The following is a 16,241-nucleotide window of genomic DNA, read 5'->3' as shown; positions in this document are numbered from 1 at the left end:
TTCTTATAAGCATTTTATTACTATTAAACTTTTAAAATTTTAAAAGCAAGTGATTGGCGTTTTTCACAGTCTCTCATGCTAAGTGATGCAGAAGCAGCTTTGCAAAGGCATCTGCTGCTTTTACCTTTTTCCCTTCTTCTTTTTTCGCTGTGTTCTTTGCATATTGATCAGGGTTCAGAGCATAAAAGTGAGGCTGGGCTTGGCTCTGCTGATCCCCCTCAGCACCAGCCTCAAAGCTTTGCTTTTCTGGGGGCTCAGGCGAATAGAGATGTGAAAGATTTTTGAGGGTGACCCTTAAAAATACTTTAAAAATGAGAAGGAGTTGTCTTTATTTCTCAGTGTGCAGAGTGGGCTCTGCCACTGAAGCCCAGAGCCACCCCTGGGGCTGTGCCTCCGCTTTTTGGGGTTTGTTTCATCTCTGTAGAAAGGGCACAGCTCCAACTGCACTCACCGCTCCCATCCTTGGAACCACAGATGTTTCCTCCCTGCCTGGATATAACAAAGCAGAGCCATAAAGATTCAGACTAATAAACACCGGCCTTTAGGGTGCTCTCAGCTTTTATGGGGCTAATAAGATTTTTGACTTACATGGGAGGGGAGAGGCAAACAGAGCCTTTATGAACCTGGAGGCCTCGCTGGGGCTCCTGCACCTGTCTGTGATGAAAAGCTGAGGCAGCCTGCAGGCAAAGCACGGCAGAGAGAGCTCCTGTGGATGGATGGCTCTAATGGAATATCCAGGTTTAATTACCTGTCTGATACCAAGCTGTGAGGGCAGGGAGAACTGCCCTGTCTGAGACTCATTGTCTTTTCCCTCCCTCTGGCCAAAATTGGGACCTTCCCTTCTTCTCCTGAGACCATCACCACTGCCCCAAATGTGCCTCAACCCCCTTGGTGAGCAGCACCAGCATTGCCAGGTGTTTGGGTCCAGTTGGGAACTGGTTTTATCATCACTGGCTGATAAAGTTGGGATGTTGTTAAACAGTGGGAGTTTGGGACAGAATCTGAGCAAGAAAGAGGGGACATGTTAAGTATAAACAGGCACAAACTTCATTATTTTCTAGAAATTATTTATTTAAAATTTAAAACCATATTACTTCATACAGCAAACTGTGCAATTTGATATATCACAGTGTCTTAAAAAGGAAAATAATCAGAATTTTTTCTTTTTTTTTTTTTATTTTTTGGAAATTGTATTTACATCGGCCTAGAATGATCAGCAAGTAACACAGTTACTATGAAACCAAAATTGTTACAAAATGTTTACAAAAAACTATATTCATAGAAATTCTGCATGTCCACAAAGGAAAATCCCCTGAATGTCACGGAGAATATTTTTTCCTTTTTTCCCACTCTTTTCTGTTTATTTATTTTTTTTAATTTTTATTTTCTTTTTTTTTTTTTTGAGAAACATGTCAAAGTAAGGTACAGAGCAGAGGGCTCATGATGCCAATGCCTGGGGATGCCCCTGCCCTGCCAGCCCCAAGCTGGATGCTGGGGTGAAGCCACCAGGACCCACAATGTCCCTTTGCTGTCCCCTTCCTGGAGAGCCTCTGTGCTGGCACCCAGGTGGAGCAGTGGGTGCCCAGAGCTGGCTCCCCTTTGCATATTCCATCTCTCTGTGGGTCTGTCCCCTCCACACCAGACCTGGCACGTGCTGTTGGCTGACTCCAAACAGAAATTCCACCCCGGGGAAGCTGCTGGCCGTCCCTGCTCTGTCTCACAGGAGAGTTGGAGGGAAAAAGCAAGTGATAAGGGGATGGTGAGCCGAGGTGACGACAGTTTAGATACAGTTTAATAACCCAAACCTGCTTTTTCTGTATTTCTGCTCAGTTTTCCAAGCGAAGGAAGGAACAGCGTTGGAAGTCCGATGATTCCAGACTGAGCTGTCGCCAGTCCCAGCCAGGTCATGGACGCGCTCACAGAAGGCTTTGAGGCTTTGCCATCGGCTCTGTCCCTTCCCAAGCCTCCAAGGACGTGGCTGTGAGGCCCTGGGCTGGCTGCTCCTCCTCTGGCATGAGCACAAATGGCTTTGGAGCACACGGGGAGGCTCCGGGAGCTCTCCTGGCCGAGCTGCCCCCGGTCCCGCAGGAAGGCTGGGGCTGACATCCTGCATTTCCCCTCGGGTCACAGTGAGCGGGGCCAGGGGCAAGGCTCTGCACCAGCCTGGGGTCCCTCTGCGTTTTTTGGGTGCTGCAGAACATTCCCTTGTTGGATGTCAAGCGTTCCAAGTGATCAGCACAAAGCCGTGGTGTAGATGTGGGAATTTGGCTGCAGTTCGTGGCTGATTTAGGGGTGTGGGGATGGGAGGAAAAGGGTTTGTACACCAGTAATTCCAGATGCTCACCTGTTACATTTGTGAGTAAAATCAAATCAGGCTGGTGTCAATAAATAAATGGGGTTTGTGGTGTTAGCAATATTTACTTATTTATTAAAAAATCTGCCAAGAAGCAAAACGAATGCTGATTTCTCTGGTATTTTACTCTCTGGACATTTAAAGCCAGTTTCAGGCTTTGTTTGCATCTCTGCTTTTTTTTTTTTTTAGAGCTTAGAAATCCGCAAGGAAAACATAAAATCTACTGCTCTGACAAGCCTAAGGATTTGCAAAGGAATACAGAAAGCATGTCATTAGCTTTGGGAAGCTGCCCCACACTTCAGCTTGTCCTCTGCTCAAGGTATTTGTGCAGCAAACTAGTAAGAATCTGCAATTGGCAACTTTCATCCCTAATTTTTCATGGTTTTTGTGAAAAGGTGAAAATGAATGTAAATTCTTTGCATATCTTTACTTCAGTCAAAATATGACAAATCACCTGGCTTTTCTTGGGGTCCCTCTGTTGTTTCTTTACATCATGGAAGAAGCAAAATAAGGACAAACTGTGTTCCATGGTGGGGTGGGGGAGCAGCTCTTCCCCCTTGAGCTGATCTGCTAATTCTGCTCAGCTGGAGACAACCTTCCCGACTGAGCATGGAGAGGGAGAGGTGGGGAAAAATCCAAAATCAGTCAGGTTTGTTCCTTTGGGCAAGGATAAACTTTCCAGAATGGCTGTAAGCTCAGGAGGGCTGTGGTGGCCTCAGCACCCTCTGAGCCAGGGCTCGGGCACTGCTCCATCCCTGCCCTCCACACAGGTGGGGTCCTGCAGGGTCTCTGTCCCTCTTACCCCTGCAGGGGAAGGGTGTTGCTGTTTTCTACACCACCAGTGGTTAAACCAGAGCCTTTAAGCACCTTTGCATCACATGTGTGACATCCTGGGTTATGGTGGGCAGAGGAATTTCCATTTGTTTGATTTTTTGAATGAATCCCACTGGCTGCCAGGTCCCCTGGCAGGGATGGAGCTGAGGGAAATAACTCGAGTGTTACCTTAGGTCAGCAGAGGGGTCTTTGGTAATTCTGCCTAAATTCATCTGCAGGACCAACCTTCTGGGTTAAGCAACCTGAAAATAAGAAGACAATTCATGGAAGATTTCCCAAAAACATTTTAGTGTGTGTTTGCTTAAATCCCATGGAGAGGCTGCCTGAGGGGTGGCAGTTCGTGGTCAGAGCAGGAGGGATCCCAGGCTTGGCTCTGCTTCTCCCTGGTCAGCTCTGGCTGAGATTCATCTTTCAGGTCCTTGATGCCATGGAGAGCTCTTAGTCCTAAACCAGGCCCACAGTCCCTCCCAGTGTGGAGCTGCAGGTCAGCACTGCTGAATTTCATGGAAATCCGTACTTTTGGCTCTTGGAAGCAGCTCTGCTCCTGCTGCTGCTGCTGGAGCCTGTGGACATGGTTGCTTCCCATGCTTCTCTGCAGGAGAGACTGAGCTTTGCAGGAAGAGCAGAGGCAGAGCTGAGGACCTGGAGATCACGGTGTCACCCTGGGCTGCAGCTTGGCTTGGGGAGCGTGGGTGCTGTCACTCGGAGGTGCAGGATGTCCTGTGCATGCCACGCTGTGCCCTCCCTGGCCCAGAGCTTGGGTACATTTCAGGCTCACCTTCCCCTTCCCAGCCAGCTGCCCTGGGTCTGCTGAGGAACTTGCGTCACCTTGTGCCACCACGCTGCTGCCACGTGGCTGTCCTGCTCCGGGGGGCTGCGGCCAGCACAGCCGCGAGGTGACGGCCACCGCCAGCTGCTCTGGGGCAAGCACAGCCTCCCCCATCCTGGGGCTTCCCAGATGCCTCTCCCATTCCAAAAATGTGCTGTGTGTGTCGGTGTGGGTCAGGTGCTCACACCTGACCGAGTGTTCCTGTTTATTGCCATGCTGATGGAGCCACGCTCGCGGCTCCTCCTCACCCGCTCGGGCTTGGCTCAATTCTGCTTCACCTCCGCCTGTTTGCAGTGTGTAAACATCAGACTCCTGGGTGGTGGTTGGACTCCATGAGGCCTGGAGGATCGAAGCATTAAAAAAAATAAAAGGAATGAAAAGTAACAAAACAAACGCAAAAAGCCCCAAGACCCACGTTACTGTCCGTGCTTGGAAGTTCTGGCTCCTCTGCGGTGATGGATGCAGCTGGCTTGCAACGGCCTTGTTCTCGAAATGAACAAACCAGGCTTTTTTTTTTTTTTTTCTCTTTTTTTTTTTTTTTTTTTTTTCTCTCACGTTGTTTAATCCATTCTTCCCTAGTTCAGGGTGCATCCAGCCGTGTCTGCCGCCATTCCTTCCCTCCCACCCCCCCCAGTGCCATTCCCTAGGGGAACACAGGTGCCAGTCCGGTGTTGCAGGTCATGCTGTCCTTGCCGGGCAGCCGGCGGTCGTTGAAGGTGTGCATGTTGATCACGGCGTCCGTCTTCACCATCACGGGGGGCTGGGGCTTGTGCTTGACCCGGCGCTGGCAGGTGAGAGACAGCCGGATCTCGTCGGCCATGGCGCTGCAGAAGGAGCGCTGGGGACAGTGGGGGTGATGCCTTAGCATTTCAGCTTTTATCATTTGTTTTTGTAATCCTGCAACTTGTTAGCGTGGAACTGTAAAGCTCATCAGCCACTGTTCTCCCATTTTACTGGGGACAGTGAGGGTAATGCCTTAATGCCTTAGCATTTCAGCTCTTATATTTTTCAGATATTTGTAATCCTGCAGTTTGTTAGGGTGGAACTGTAAAGCGCCTCTCAGCCACTCTTCTCCCATTTTATTTGGGACAGTGGGGGTGATGCCTTAGCATTTCAGCTTTTATAATTATTTTTTTGTAATCCTGAAATTCATTACTATGGAACTGTAAAGTGCCTGTCAGCCACCTTTCTCCCATTTTATTTGGGATAGCGGGAGTGATGCGTTAGCATTTCAACTCTTACATTTTTCAGATATTTGTAATTCTGCTATTTGTTAGTGTGGAACTGTAAAGCTCATCAGCCACTGTTCTCCCATTTTACTGGGGACAGTGAGGGTAATGCCTTAATGCCTTAGCATTTCAGCTCTTACATTTTTCAGATATTTGTAGTCCTGCAGTTTGTTAGGGTGGAACTGTAAAGCGCCTGTCAGCCACTGTTTTCCCATTTTACTCGGGACAGTGGGGATGATGCCTTAGCATTTTAGCTCTTATATTTTTTTTTTGTAATCCTGCAACTCCTTAGTGTGTAACTGTAAAGCTCCATAGTCTGTCAGCCACTGTTCTCCCATTTTATTTGGGACAGTGAGGGTGATGCCTTAGCATTTTAGCTCTTATAACTTTCAGATTTCTTTTATTTTTTGGAAATTGTATTTACATCAGTCTAGAATGATCAGCAAGTAACACAGTTACTTACAATTTTCAGATATTTGTAATCCTGCAACTTGTCAGTGCAGAACTGTAAAGCTCCATAGCCCGTCATCCACTGTTGTCTCATTGGGGACAGTGGAGGTGACACCTTTGCATTTTAGCTCTTTTTTAAAAAAAATCCTGCAATTTGTTAATGTGTAACTGTAAAGCTCCATAGCCCATCAACCACTGTTCTCCCATTTTATTTGGGGCAGTGGGGGTGATACTTTAGCATTTCAGCTTCTATAACTTTCAGGTATTTGTAATCCTGCAGTTTGTTAGTGTGGAACTGTAAAGCCCCGAAGCCTCTCAGCCACTGTTTTCCCATTTTATTTGGGACAGTGGGGATGATGCTGAGACATAAACTTTAAGGAATTTAGAGATTTTAGAGGAGCTCCTTCTACTGGGCAGCTTTCCTTTCTCTGTCCAGTCCATCATGAGGGCAGCTGGCTTTGATTTCTGGTCATGCACACAAGTGCACGTTCCATTTACTGCACTGGGACACCCAGGGCAGGGGAAAGACATAAAAGCAGTTCTGTTTTTTCCTGAACACTGATCAGCAATGATGGGCTGTGTCTGTGAGTGTGGCTGAGTTCTGAGACAGTATGAGGCTTCCTGGTGAGCCCTGACTTGCTCCTCTTTCAACAGAACTGGGGAGAAGGCATGAGTAGTCACACCTGGAACGTGCAAGGTGATTTCAAGAGGGTGTAACATCTGAGAAAGGCCCCTCCTAGGGACTTCTGCCTATATTTTAATGATTTGTTTTCAGCTTGCTCTAAACCACCCTACCAATGATGTGTCCTGCTCTGGCTGCAGCAGCAGCAGACTCTGATCAGAGCAGACGTGACTTTCCCTCGAGTGGAGGTCATCAGAGGGACAGCCCAGTGAGACTGTGGGGATGGCATTTTATGGGTGCCAGGCTGGATCCCTCTGCCCTCTCCCTGCCTGTCTCTGGGGTCAGCATGCACGGCTGGGCTAAGGGGACACAGAGAATCAGGGGAATCAGTCATACCTGCTCGCGCTCCGCTGTTTTGCGCAGCTTGTAGATGAACTCCACCATGGCCACAAAGACAGATAGCACCAGGCCTGCTGCCAGGACAATGAAGATCCCTCCAATGTTTTGAACACCTAGAGCACTGGCCTCCTTGTTCTCATCCTCAGGGCAGCCATTTCCCCGCCACCACTTCTCCTTCATGACGTGGAGCTTGTCCTCCTCCTGGAGCTGCAGGATGGCGATGGTGATCTTGTCCCTGTACGGTGACCCTGGGGGTGGGGACAGTGTTATACACAGAGGGAAAGGGGGGACAAAAATCCCACCCAGCGGGGAAGGTGTCTGTGTTAAACAGCACAGTTCAGACCTCTCTTCAACGGGCAGACAGTGCTATTTGGAAATTTGCTGCTGGGAGTGGATTATCTTAATCACCTATTGGAATATTTACCAATATAGCCAGATGGGACCTGCCTGAGCTTCTCTGGCCCTTGCTGCTGAACCAAACAGCAGCACTGTGGAGTTTCACCCCACAGACACTTTTGGCTGGTTGGATGTGGTGTTTCACTCCACAGACACTTTGGGCTGGCTGGGTGTGTGGTGTTTCACCCCACAGACACTTTGGGCTGGCTGGGTGCTGCAGCTGGGCCCGTGGGGACAAGGCCAGGCCTGCAGGAGATCTGGTGGTGCTGGGATGGAGCTTCCCCCCATAACAGGGGCTGCTCCTCAGGTTTCCCTCTGGCAGAGAAGCTTTAAGGCGATGGTGAAGGAAAGGAGTCGGTTCTGATGCAGGGTTTGGATGCAGAGCTTCATTCTGGCCCATAGGCCTCTGAATGCAGCAGCAGCTCCAACAGAACTCCCTGAGCCCGTGGCTGCTGCTCCTTTGAACCCCGGGGAGAGGGGCAGGGAAGGGGCAGGGAGCCACCAAGCAGGGACAGGAGGGGAGGGACAAAGGGACAAAGGGACAAAGGACACCTGGATGGCCCAATGGCCCCCAGGGGTAGAAGGCATCCTTTAAATCTGCCAATCACTCGATGCCCTTCTGGAATGCCAGGAGTGACAGACAGTGCTGGGAGGGGAAAGGAGAGGTGACTGACACACCTGGGAGGGAATTATCAGGGGAGAGACCAGGTTTCTGAGGTAAATCCTGAAATCACAATGCAACGATCACTTGTGTTTGTGCTGACCAGCCCCCCCTGGGGTCGCTGCAGAACTGTCACTTACCCATGGGTGTCCCAATGCCATAGCCTTTGGTGTCGATGAGCCCCCCAATCTGGGTGAGGTTGCAGTTCCTCTGGGTGATGTACTCGATGGTGGTGGACTCCATCAGCAGGGCATAATCAGCTGTCAGGGTTCGCTGGATCCCCTCCTCGTTGTTCTTCACCAGGGCCGTGGGTTTGCTGCTCATGAATGCCCACATTTTTTCAAAAGTGGAGATTTTGGATTTCTGGAAAAGCGATACCCCCCCATCATCAAAATAAGAATGAATTCTCCATTTGCTGAAAGCTGGTATCTTTTCAGTAAATAATAATAATAATAATAATAATAATAATAATAATTTAGAGCAGATCAAACAATTGAGCAACCATGAATTTTACTTTGTCTTAAATGCCTTCACTGCCCAGCATTGTTTAGATTTATGTTGCCTTAAAGAGACACAAGGGTGGCAGCAAACACTCCACTGTGCATGTGCTTCAGGTCCTGAGGTGAAATTGAACCTGCCCAAAGTCCTGCAGTCCCCTTAACTCCCAGGCCATTGGCTTAAATGTATTCACTTAAATCTGCTTAAATGTGTTCACTTCCTACCCAGCATTTGTTTACCCTGTAATGTTTCTGCATGCAGAAAGAACAGAGAGTTTTGGAGGACGTGGTTTTCTCTACACACACTCTGATATTTTTGTCTTTCCTCAAGCATGGCAAGGAAACGAGTCTCCTCTGAGATATGTGCAACTGCCAAACAGATTTAACGTACCCACGTAAACAGAAGCACAGAGATATTCAAGAAGATTGTCTTACGGCTAAAAATAAACATGGATATTCTTCCACTATCAGCAGACATTCTGTTGCAAAGGATGGAATATGTTTTCTAGCTTGCTATTCATGTGAATGTTTTTTTTTTCCTTACAGAAAATGTGTTGAGTGAGAAGAAATATGGTTATTTTATGTCTTGCCATAACATTTGAAAAGTACCATTTATCTATGAGCACCTTCTGAGTTGTCCCTGTCAGTCATCACCAAAGGCACAGAACGGTTTGAGATGGGAAAAAAGCTCATCCTTAAAGCTCATCCTGTTCCCCCCCTGCCATGGGCAGGGACACCTCCCATTAGACCAGACTGTGGTCAGAACTGGTTTTAGTTCAGGAAGATTTTCCAGACAGGCAGAGCAGTGTCCTCTTGTCCTTTGCTGGTCCCAGCACTCCTGTGGGTCAGTGCTTCTCCCTCAGCCCAGCCCTGGGACAACACTTGGATATTCACACTTGGATATTCCCACTGCTGCCAGCTCCTTTATGCACAGTTCCTCTTCCTGCCCCATTTCTTGTTTTTCCTGGGTCTGTTTTTGCCTCCTTATTTCATAAGAAGCAGCTTAGGCAGGCAAACCTCTTCCTCCCCTGTGCTGCTCGGTGAGCCTGGAGCTGGCTGATAAGTCAGGGGGCAGATAATTCCCTGTGCTGTGTCTGGAATCAGGGTGGCCTCTCAGCAGCTGCTGCACGAGGAGCGGCTGCTGCAGAGCTGTGATTTCAGCCTCGTTTATCTCTCCACAGGTCTCTGTCCTTCCAGGAGAAAGCAGGAGATGGAGCCCAAGCCCAGCCCAACTGCTGCTGCCACAGCTCCCCATCATTTTGTCAGTATCACCCAAAATGTGCCAGCACGGGTTCTTGTGATAAAACCGTAATAAATAATGGTGAGGCAGCTGAAAGCCCCTTGTAATGCTTCGTTTTCCATGTGCTTTGCCCGTCCACCTCCTTTATTCCAGCGTGTTTAGCCAAAGTTAAACAAAAGCTCATCACCCCGAAGCTGGGTAGTGCAGTGCTGTTCAAACAAAGGCTGCTCCTCTGCCTTTAACCCTGTGGGCCCCTTCTCCTGACTGAAATACTCAGGGATTCATTTCTTCTCCATTAAAGCTTGTGCTCGTTATAATCCACTTGATGAATGCTCAGCAGTGGATGTGCTGGAGCAAACTTCATTCAAGAGGCAGGATAATCTCCCTCGCCTGAAAATCTGGACCAGTGCCTGTAAGGTAGATTTGTGGCATCTATCAAACCTCAAAGAGCAGCAAGAAATGTAGCCTCCAAAAGGATTATTAAATATCTGTACATTACAATGGGTAATTGAAATGAATCGTGTGCTCGGCTGGCTGATAAGGACTTGTTTAACATTTATATAGTTCACATCAGAGGCCTCTGGGTTCCTTGGCTCTCCCTCTCTCTTCTTCTCTTTCTGCATTTAATGCTCCTTGAGTGTTGACACAGAGCTTTTAACATCAGTGTTCTCCCAGTTTAGAGCACAGAGCAAAATAAACTGGCAAAAAATCAATAGGCTGCATTTAGTGAAGCAAATGGGACTTGCATGAGGCACTGGACCTCTTCAGGCAACTGAAATTACACGAGACAGGGCTCCCTGGAAGAGAAAAACCACTTTTCTCTTCTTCTTTTAAATCACTGCTCCTGACCAGCTTGAAGGGACTTAATTGTGTTTGGGATGCCAGGAAGAGCCCGGATTTGTCACTTGTGGCTGTGCTGCCTTGAGCCCAGCTCAGCCCTGCCAGGGGTGGAGCACACCTGCAGCAGCTGGGGCACACCTGGCAAGGGCTGGCAGGGAGGATGGAGCTGCTGCCACTGCTGTCACTGCTGTCACTGCTGTCACTGCTGTCACTGCTCACTTGTGCCTAAAGAGAGCTGGGACAGAGATCTGGGCTCAGGGCTGAGACCTGTGATGGTGTTCACAGGAGTCTCAGGATGAGGGAAGAGAGGAGGATCTGACTCCATGTTTCAGAAGGCTTGATTTATTATTTTATGATATATATTACATTAAAACTATACTAAAAAAATAGAAGAAAAGGTTTCATCAGAAGGCTACCTAAGAATAGAAAGGAATGATAACAAAAGCTTCTGTCTCGAACAGAGAGTCCCAGCCAGCTGACTGTGATTGGCCATTAATTAGAAACAACTCCATGAGACCAATCCCAGATCCACCTGCTGCATTCCACAGCAGCAGATAATCATTGTTTTCATTTTGTTCCTGAGGCCTCCCAGCTTCTCAGGAGGAAAAATCCTAAGGAAAGGATTTTCCATAAAAGTTGTCTCCAAAGGAGACCCAGCAGGGCAGAGGAGCTGGGGGTCCCTCCAGGAGCCCATTGGTGCTGCCAGGCCAGTTCACACCCAGCCCTGCTCAGGGCAGCCTCAGGCTCTCAAACCTGATGAGAAAACTGCTTTTCCAAGGGAAAATCCCCCAGCTGTAATTCCCAGCCCAGCCCTCACAGGGTGATGGTTTGCTGCAGACCCAGAGGCAGCTGTGGGAGTGATGTTGGTCATCAATCCCGAATCACAGGAGCAGCGAGGGCAGGAGTGGCCCTGCTCCAGCTCACACACAATTACGCCACAGAACATGTTTTGTAGTTGAGGGAAAAGTTCATTTCTCCCCTTCCTTCTCTCAAATATGTGGTCCACACAGCAAAGCTGTTGCTCATTGATGGGAATTTGGATGTTGTCAGCCAGGACTGCAGCACAGAAATAAGCAAAACCATCTTAGTAGTAATTTAGTAATAAAGAATGGCTTAAATTGTGTTTATTTTGCTGGTGGTTTTTTTTCTGTGTTCTTTATTTGTGTGTACCTTTTACCATGATTTTACCATAGTTTAACTTTAATAACTGGAGTTAGTTGCTGGTCTGATCTGCTATTTTCTGTGCTGTGGCTGGGTGCTAATTTCTTCTCAAGAGATTCACCATTTACTTTTATGGGCTTCATAAAAGAAGCATATCTCAGTTGGTTGTGGGCAAAGGGATCCTCCTGTGCCCCCATATCCTCTGAAATGTCCCCAGGTCCCCCTCAGTGACAGCTTTGCTGCCAAAGGTAGATGAGGAGGAGCTGCTTGGGTGCTCTGAAGCATTGAGATAAATGATCTGACAATGGCAGAAAAGTTCCTGTGTCAGGAGCCCCGAGATGTTGGGAATGAAGGAGATGTTGCTAATTACCCAGGGCTGTTGCTGCTGCAGCAGTGGCTTGTTGCAGACATCTTTTATGGAAAATCCTTTCCTTAAGATTTTTCCTCCTGAGAAGCTGAGAGGCCTCAGGAACAAAATGTAAACATTGATTTTCTGTTGCTTTGGAGTGGAACAGGTGCATCTGTGATTGGTCCATGTTGGATGCTTGTAATTAATGGCCAATCACAGTCAGCTGGCTTGGACAGAGAGCAGAGCCACAAACCTTTGTTATCTATCGTTCTTATTCTATTCTTAGCTAATCTTTTGATGAAATCCTTTCTTCTATTCTTTTAGTATAGTTTTAATGTCATATATATAATAAAATAATAAATCAAGCCTTCTGAAACATGGAGTCAGATCCTCATCTCTTTCCCAGTCCAAGAACCTCTGTGAACACGGTCACAGTGGCTCACACGGTGGGCTAGAGTCTCACTCCTGCTCACACGAGTGGAGCTTCTCCTTGATTTATTCAGGATAAATAACACCAGAATCTGCTCTGTTGTGCTCTGCATCTTAATCAGCCCGTGTTGGAGCTAAATGAGATGTGTGTGTGAAAGCAGAGTGCCAGCCCCTGCGAAGGCAGCGACGCCGAGAACGCCTCCGAGTTCATTCTTCAGAGTCACAGCTCAGGAGCCACCTTTAATAAGCAGTTCTGCAGGGCCAGCCACCCAAATCAATTAATGGAATCGTTTAGAGGAGCCCCTACCAGGCATCTTGCCAAGACATATACGCTTTTTTATCAGCCAAATTGGCAAGAAAGGAACTTTCAGGCTTAAGATTTTCAATTCCAGCCTGTATGAAAAAAAATAAATTGATTTCCACCAAGTGAAGATACTTAGTCTTGAGGATTTAACATTTCTGTATGAGTATCTGTGTACACACACTCACAGCCAGACTCCAAACTGCACATGAGATCTGGCCTTCCATTCAGAGAGGCAGCATCCTCAGCAAGGATGGGAAGGATTTATGAGTTATAATGAACTCTCGATGCTGTTCCTAAATTAATTGATCAGTGTTTATTCCTGTAACTCAATCTGCATTGCCAGGGAGTAAAGAGCTTCTCAAGGGTTCTTTCCATGAAGTCAGAATGTGCCAATAAAGCTCTCTCTTCTTCCATCTCTTGGTTTGCTTGGATGCATGGGGCCAAATTTTGTGGGAGCAGAATCCTTCACTGTGGGGCTGTTCCAGAGGGTTCTTGGCTCCATATGGAACTTCCATTTGGAATTTCTATTTGGAACTTGCATTTAGAACCTCCATTTGGAACTTCTGCAGTGTCCCTGGTGAGCTCTGCACAAGCTCTGTGCTTTGGGATCCATCTCATGGAACAGCATGAAAGGTGTCTGCCTTCCTCTTCCTCTTCCTCCCGCTGTCCATTCTCAGGATCAGGGTGCTGCTCTCCTCCTGCACTCCTGGGGGGATCCAGCATGGTCAGGATGGGCTCTGACAGAGGGGCTGCAAGGCCCAGGAGTGCTCAGGGCTGGTGTGAGCATCTTACAGTTGATTTAGCAGAGAGAAATGAAGGAGCTGCTGTGATGGGAGTGAATTTGGGGAGCAGCCACACAAGGAGGCAGGCAGCAATTTGGGCCAATTATAGCTAAATATACTAAAATATATATTAAAATATATAGATAAATAATATAATGAATATACTAAAGTATACTAAATATATAGGTAATCCATGGAGCAGGTGAGATCCTCATGGGTGTGCTGCCATCAGCCTTTTGTGCCAGCAGTGACAGTGTGTCCAGAGCTGCTGGGATGGTGTGTTCAGAGCTGGGATGGTGTGTCCAGAGCTGCTGGAGTGCTCAGGCTCTGCAGGAATGATTCAGGAGCCCTGGCTGATGTGGGTTGTCTCTGCTGGAACCCCTGGAGCAGGGCAGAGAAGGGAGGGAAGCCAGGTGCTGTTCTCCCAGTGGGAGGGTGGATGCTCAGCTGGCACCTGGAGCTCTGTGTGTGACAGTGTCCCCATGGAGGTGGCACTGACAGAGCAGCTGAGCCAAACCCACCACAGGAATGACCCAGGTGAGAACAAAGCCCTTGCTGGAGCTGGGAGAAATCCTGTCTGTCCCAAATCCCTCTGTACAGGAAGGACCAGTGAGCAGAGCTCCCCACGTGGGAGCTCCCACTGCTCCAGTAATGGAAATGCTTGTCAGGAGGGACATTCCTGAGAATTCATCTCCATACAACAGTGATAATAAAAAGGGAAAGGAAAATGCTCTGCATCAATAAACCATGCCAAGGCAGTTAGAAGCCTGAAGTATGATTCTGATGGATAATGATATGAAGCAATAAATATACTGTGTCCTGATGATTGTTAAAAGAGACAGTTTCCTTTTATTCCCATATAAAACTCGTATTGGAAGGCACAGTTAAAGCACACAGTTACAGCCCTGCTGGTTGTTCCAGGGTTATTTGGCTTTGGAAAACACCACCACACATCTGCCTGTGCCATGGACAGAACTGCAGCTCCATGGCAGGAGGCAAACTGGGCATTCCCAGAAACACTAAAGATCAAACCACCCCCTCTGTGGCTCTTTATCAACTGCAAACCACCCCCTCTGTGGCTCTTTATCAACCTCTGCTGCTGCCTGTCAGAGTCAGGACACACATCCAGGGAGGACAGTGCCTTCTCAGCCAGATCAGAGCCAGGAGAAGTTGCATGGGAACAATGCTCCCTCTATTATTAAAATCCAGCATATTGCCTTCCTTTAATGAGTCTTGCCAATTAAACTGCTGAGGCCTCATCAAGCTGCCATCACCCTGTGCCTGCTCAGATCTTGCAGCACCAGGCACAAACTGCTTGGTAAAGGCTGAACTGTGCTAGTCACATGGATTTCCTTCTGCATTAGGGTGGTGGAGGGGGAAGGAGCCAGAGGTGAGGGGGAGCCAGCTCCCATTCCTGAGCCAAAGCCTGGGATCTTCCTTTGGGCGTCTTTCCTTGCCAGAGTGATAATTCCTTAATCACCCTTCATTTCTATCCTTTTATTCTCTCTCTTTTCAAACTGGGTTTTTACAGGCCAGCAGTGGTTTTAAAGGTCATTTTACATCTCTCAGTTTCTTTCTATTTTTGAGGCTACGGTGGAATCTGACTGACTTCTGAATTTAATTATGCTTTAAATAGACGAAATTAATGCAATTGGATTGTGATGCACTGGTAGTGTTACCTTGCCCTGGATCTCAGAGGTTAATAAAACTAGATTACATTGATATGAATACCTGAAGGACAAGGGAGATATTTCAGCTGTAAAAAATACAGGTCAGGGAGGGCACTTTGCAACATCTGTCCAGCTGTGGGTTTCATTTGGGCTCTCCTCTGTCCCTGAAGGCTGGCTGGCTCAGCCTGGGGGCTCCATGGGGCAAGGAAGGAGCTGGATGGGTCAGATGTGGAAATTGGGAAAATGCCTTAAGGAATATAAGATGTTTCTGCAGGGCTTTAATACAAGCTTCCCTTTGGCACATGCTGCATTTTAGGGTGTCCGAGCCAATATTGGGTAGAGCCTGCAAAAGTGTAAAATCAGTTTAATTTAGTACCTGTGACTTCAGTTAACAACAGGGAGGGGGATTTAGCCTTGGTGGGACTCAGATGAGTGTCAGTCTCAGTCTGGGCAAGATGTGAGACTGAAAGAAGCAGCAAGAAGGAGCAGCAGGGGCGGCTTGGGAGGATTTCTGTCTTTGGATCTTTGTCCTGGCTCCCGTTGGCATCTCTGCCTGGAAGGCAGAAAGCCTCTGCCTGGTCTCACCTTGAAGAAGGTCATGGTAGCTCCATCCTTCACTGCTCCATACTCTATTTTTGTCTGCTTTGCCAAGTCATCTGCCGAGTCGATGGGGGACTCCATCCTCTCCACGGTCAGGAAGGCGGCGAGGTTGGCCGTGTAGGACGAGATGATAATGAGGGTGAAGAACCACCATATGCCACCAATGATCCGTGTAGACAGGGCTTTGGGCATCAGCTCCGAGCCTGGGGGGGACAAGGGAAGGAGGGCAGAGGAAATAGAGGGAAAAAAACCAATTTTATATACCCATATGTACATTTTATATACATACATATATATATATATACACACACACACATATGTATATATGGTCAGATTTCACTGTCAAAACTGTTACAGCCACACAATTAAAGCCAACTGGTTTTGAGACAAATTATCCAGACATCTTACATGCAAGGACATCAGTAGACAGGGCTTTGAGCATCAGCTCTGAGCCTGGGGTGGGACAGGGAAAGGAGAGGAGAGGAAATAGAGGGAAAAACCCATTTTATATATCCATCCATACATTTTATGTACATACATATATATATATCTGATCAGGTTTCACTGTCAAAACTGTTACAGCCACGCAATTAAAG

The 16,241-nt window shown here is 47.7% G+C and overlaps 1 protein-coding gene across 2 annotated transcripts in view; it reads right to left on the bottom strand.

Moving 5' to 3' along the window:
- Window positions 1-2,585: 2,585 nt before the first annotated feature.
- The window catches only part of GRIK3 (glutamate ionotropic receptor kainate type subunit 3), a 126,165-nt gene continuing 112,509 nt past the window's right edge, over window positions 2,586-16,241 (bottom strand). Inside the window, exons 13-16 of one of the 2 annotated variants that reach the window (XM_054292492.1) lie at window positions 15,631-15,848; window positions 7,914-8,136; window positions 6,714-6,964; window positions 2,586-4,355 (exon numbers count right to left, since the gene is read on the bottom strand). In XM_054292492.1, coding sequence (XP_054148467.1) covers window positions 3,837-4,355; window positions 6,714-6,964; window positions 7,914-8,136; window positions 15,631-15,848 — 1,211 coding nt within the window. In that variant the 3' untranslated portion in view covers window positions 2,586-3,836. Of the gene's footprint in view, window positions 4,356-4,654; window positions 4,855-6,713; window positions 6,965-7,913; window positions 8,137-15,630; window positions 15,849-16,241 lie in introns of those variants that run through there. The other variant, XM_054292493.1, reaches the window with a different exon arrangement.

Source organism: Melozone crissalis, unplaced genomic scaffold, assembly GCF_028551555.1.
Source record: "Melozone crissalis strain CALT ecotype California unplaced genomic scaffold, PUWL_Pcris_2 ptg000111l_1, whole genome shotgun sequence".
Classification (NCBI taxonomy): Eukaryota; Metazoa; Chordata; class Aves; order Passeriformes; family Passerellidae; genus Melozone; species Melozone crissalis.
Note: the sequence above shows the minus strand (reverse complement) of the source record. Positions and strands in the feature narration are given on the sequence as shown.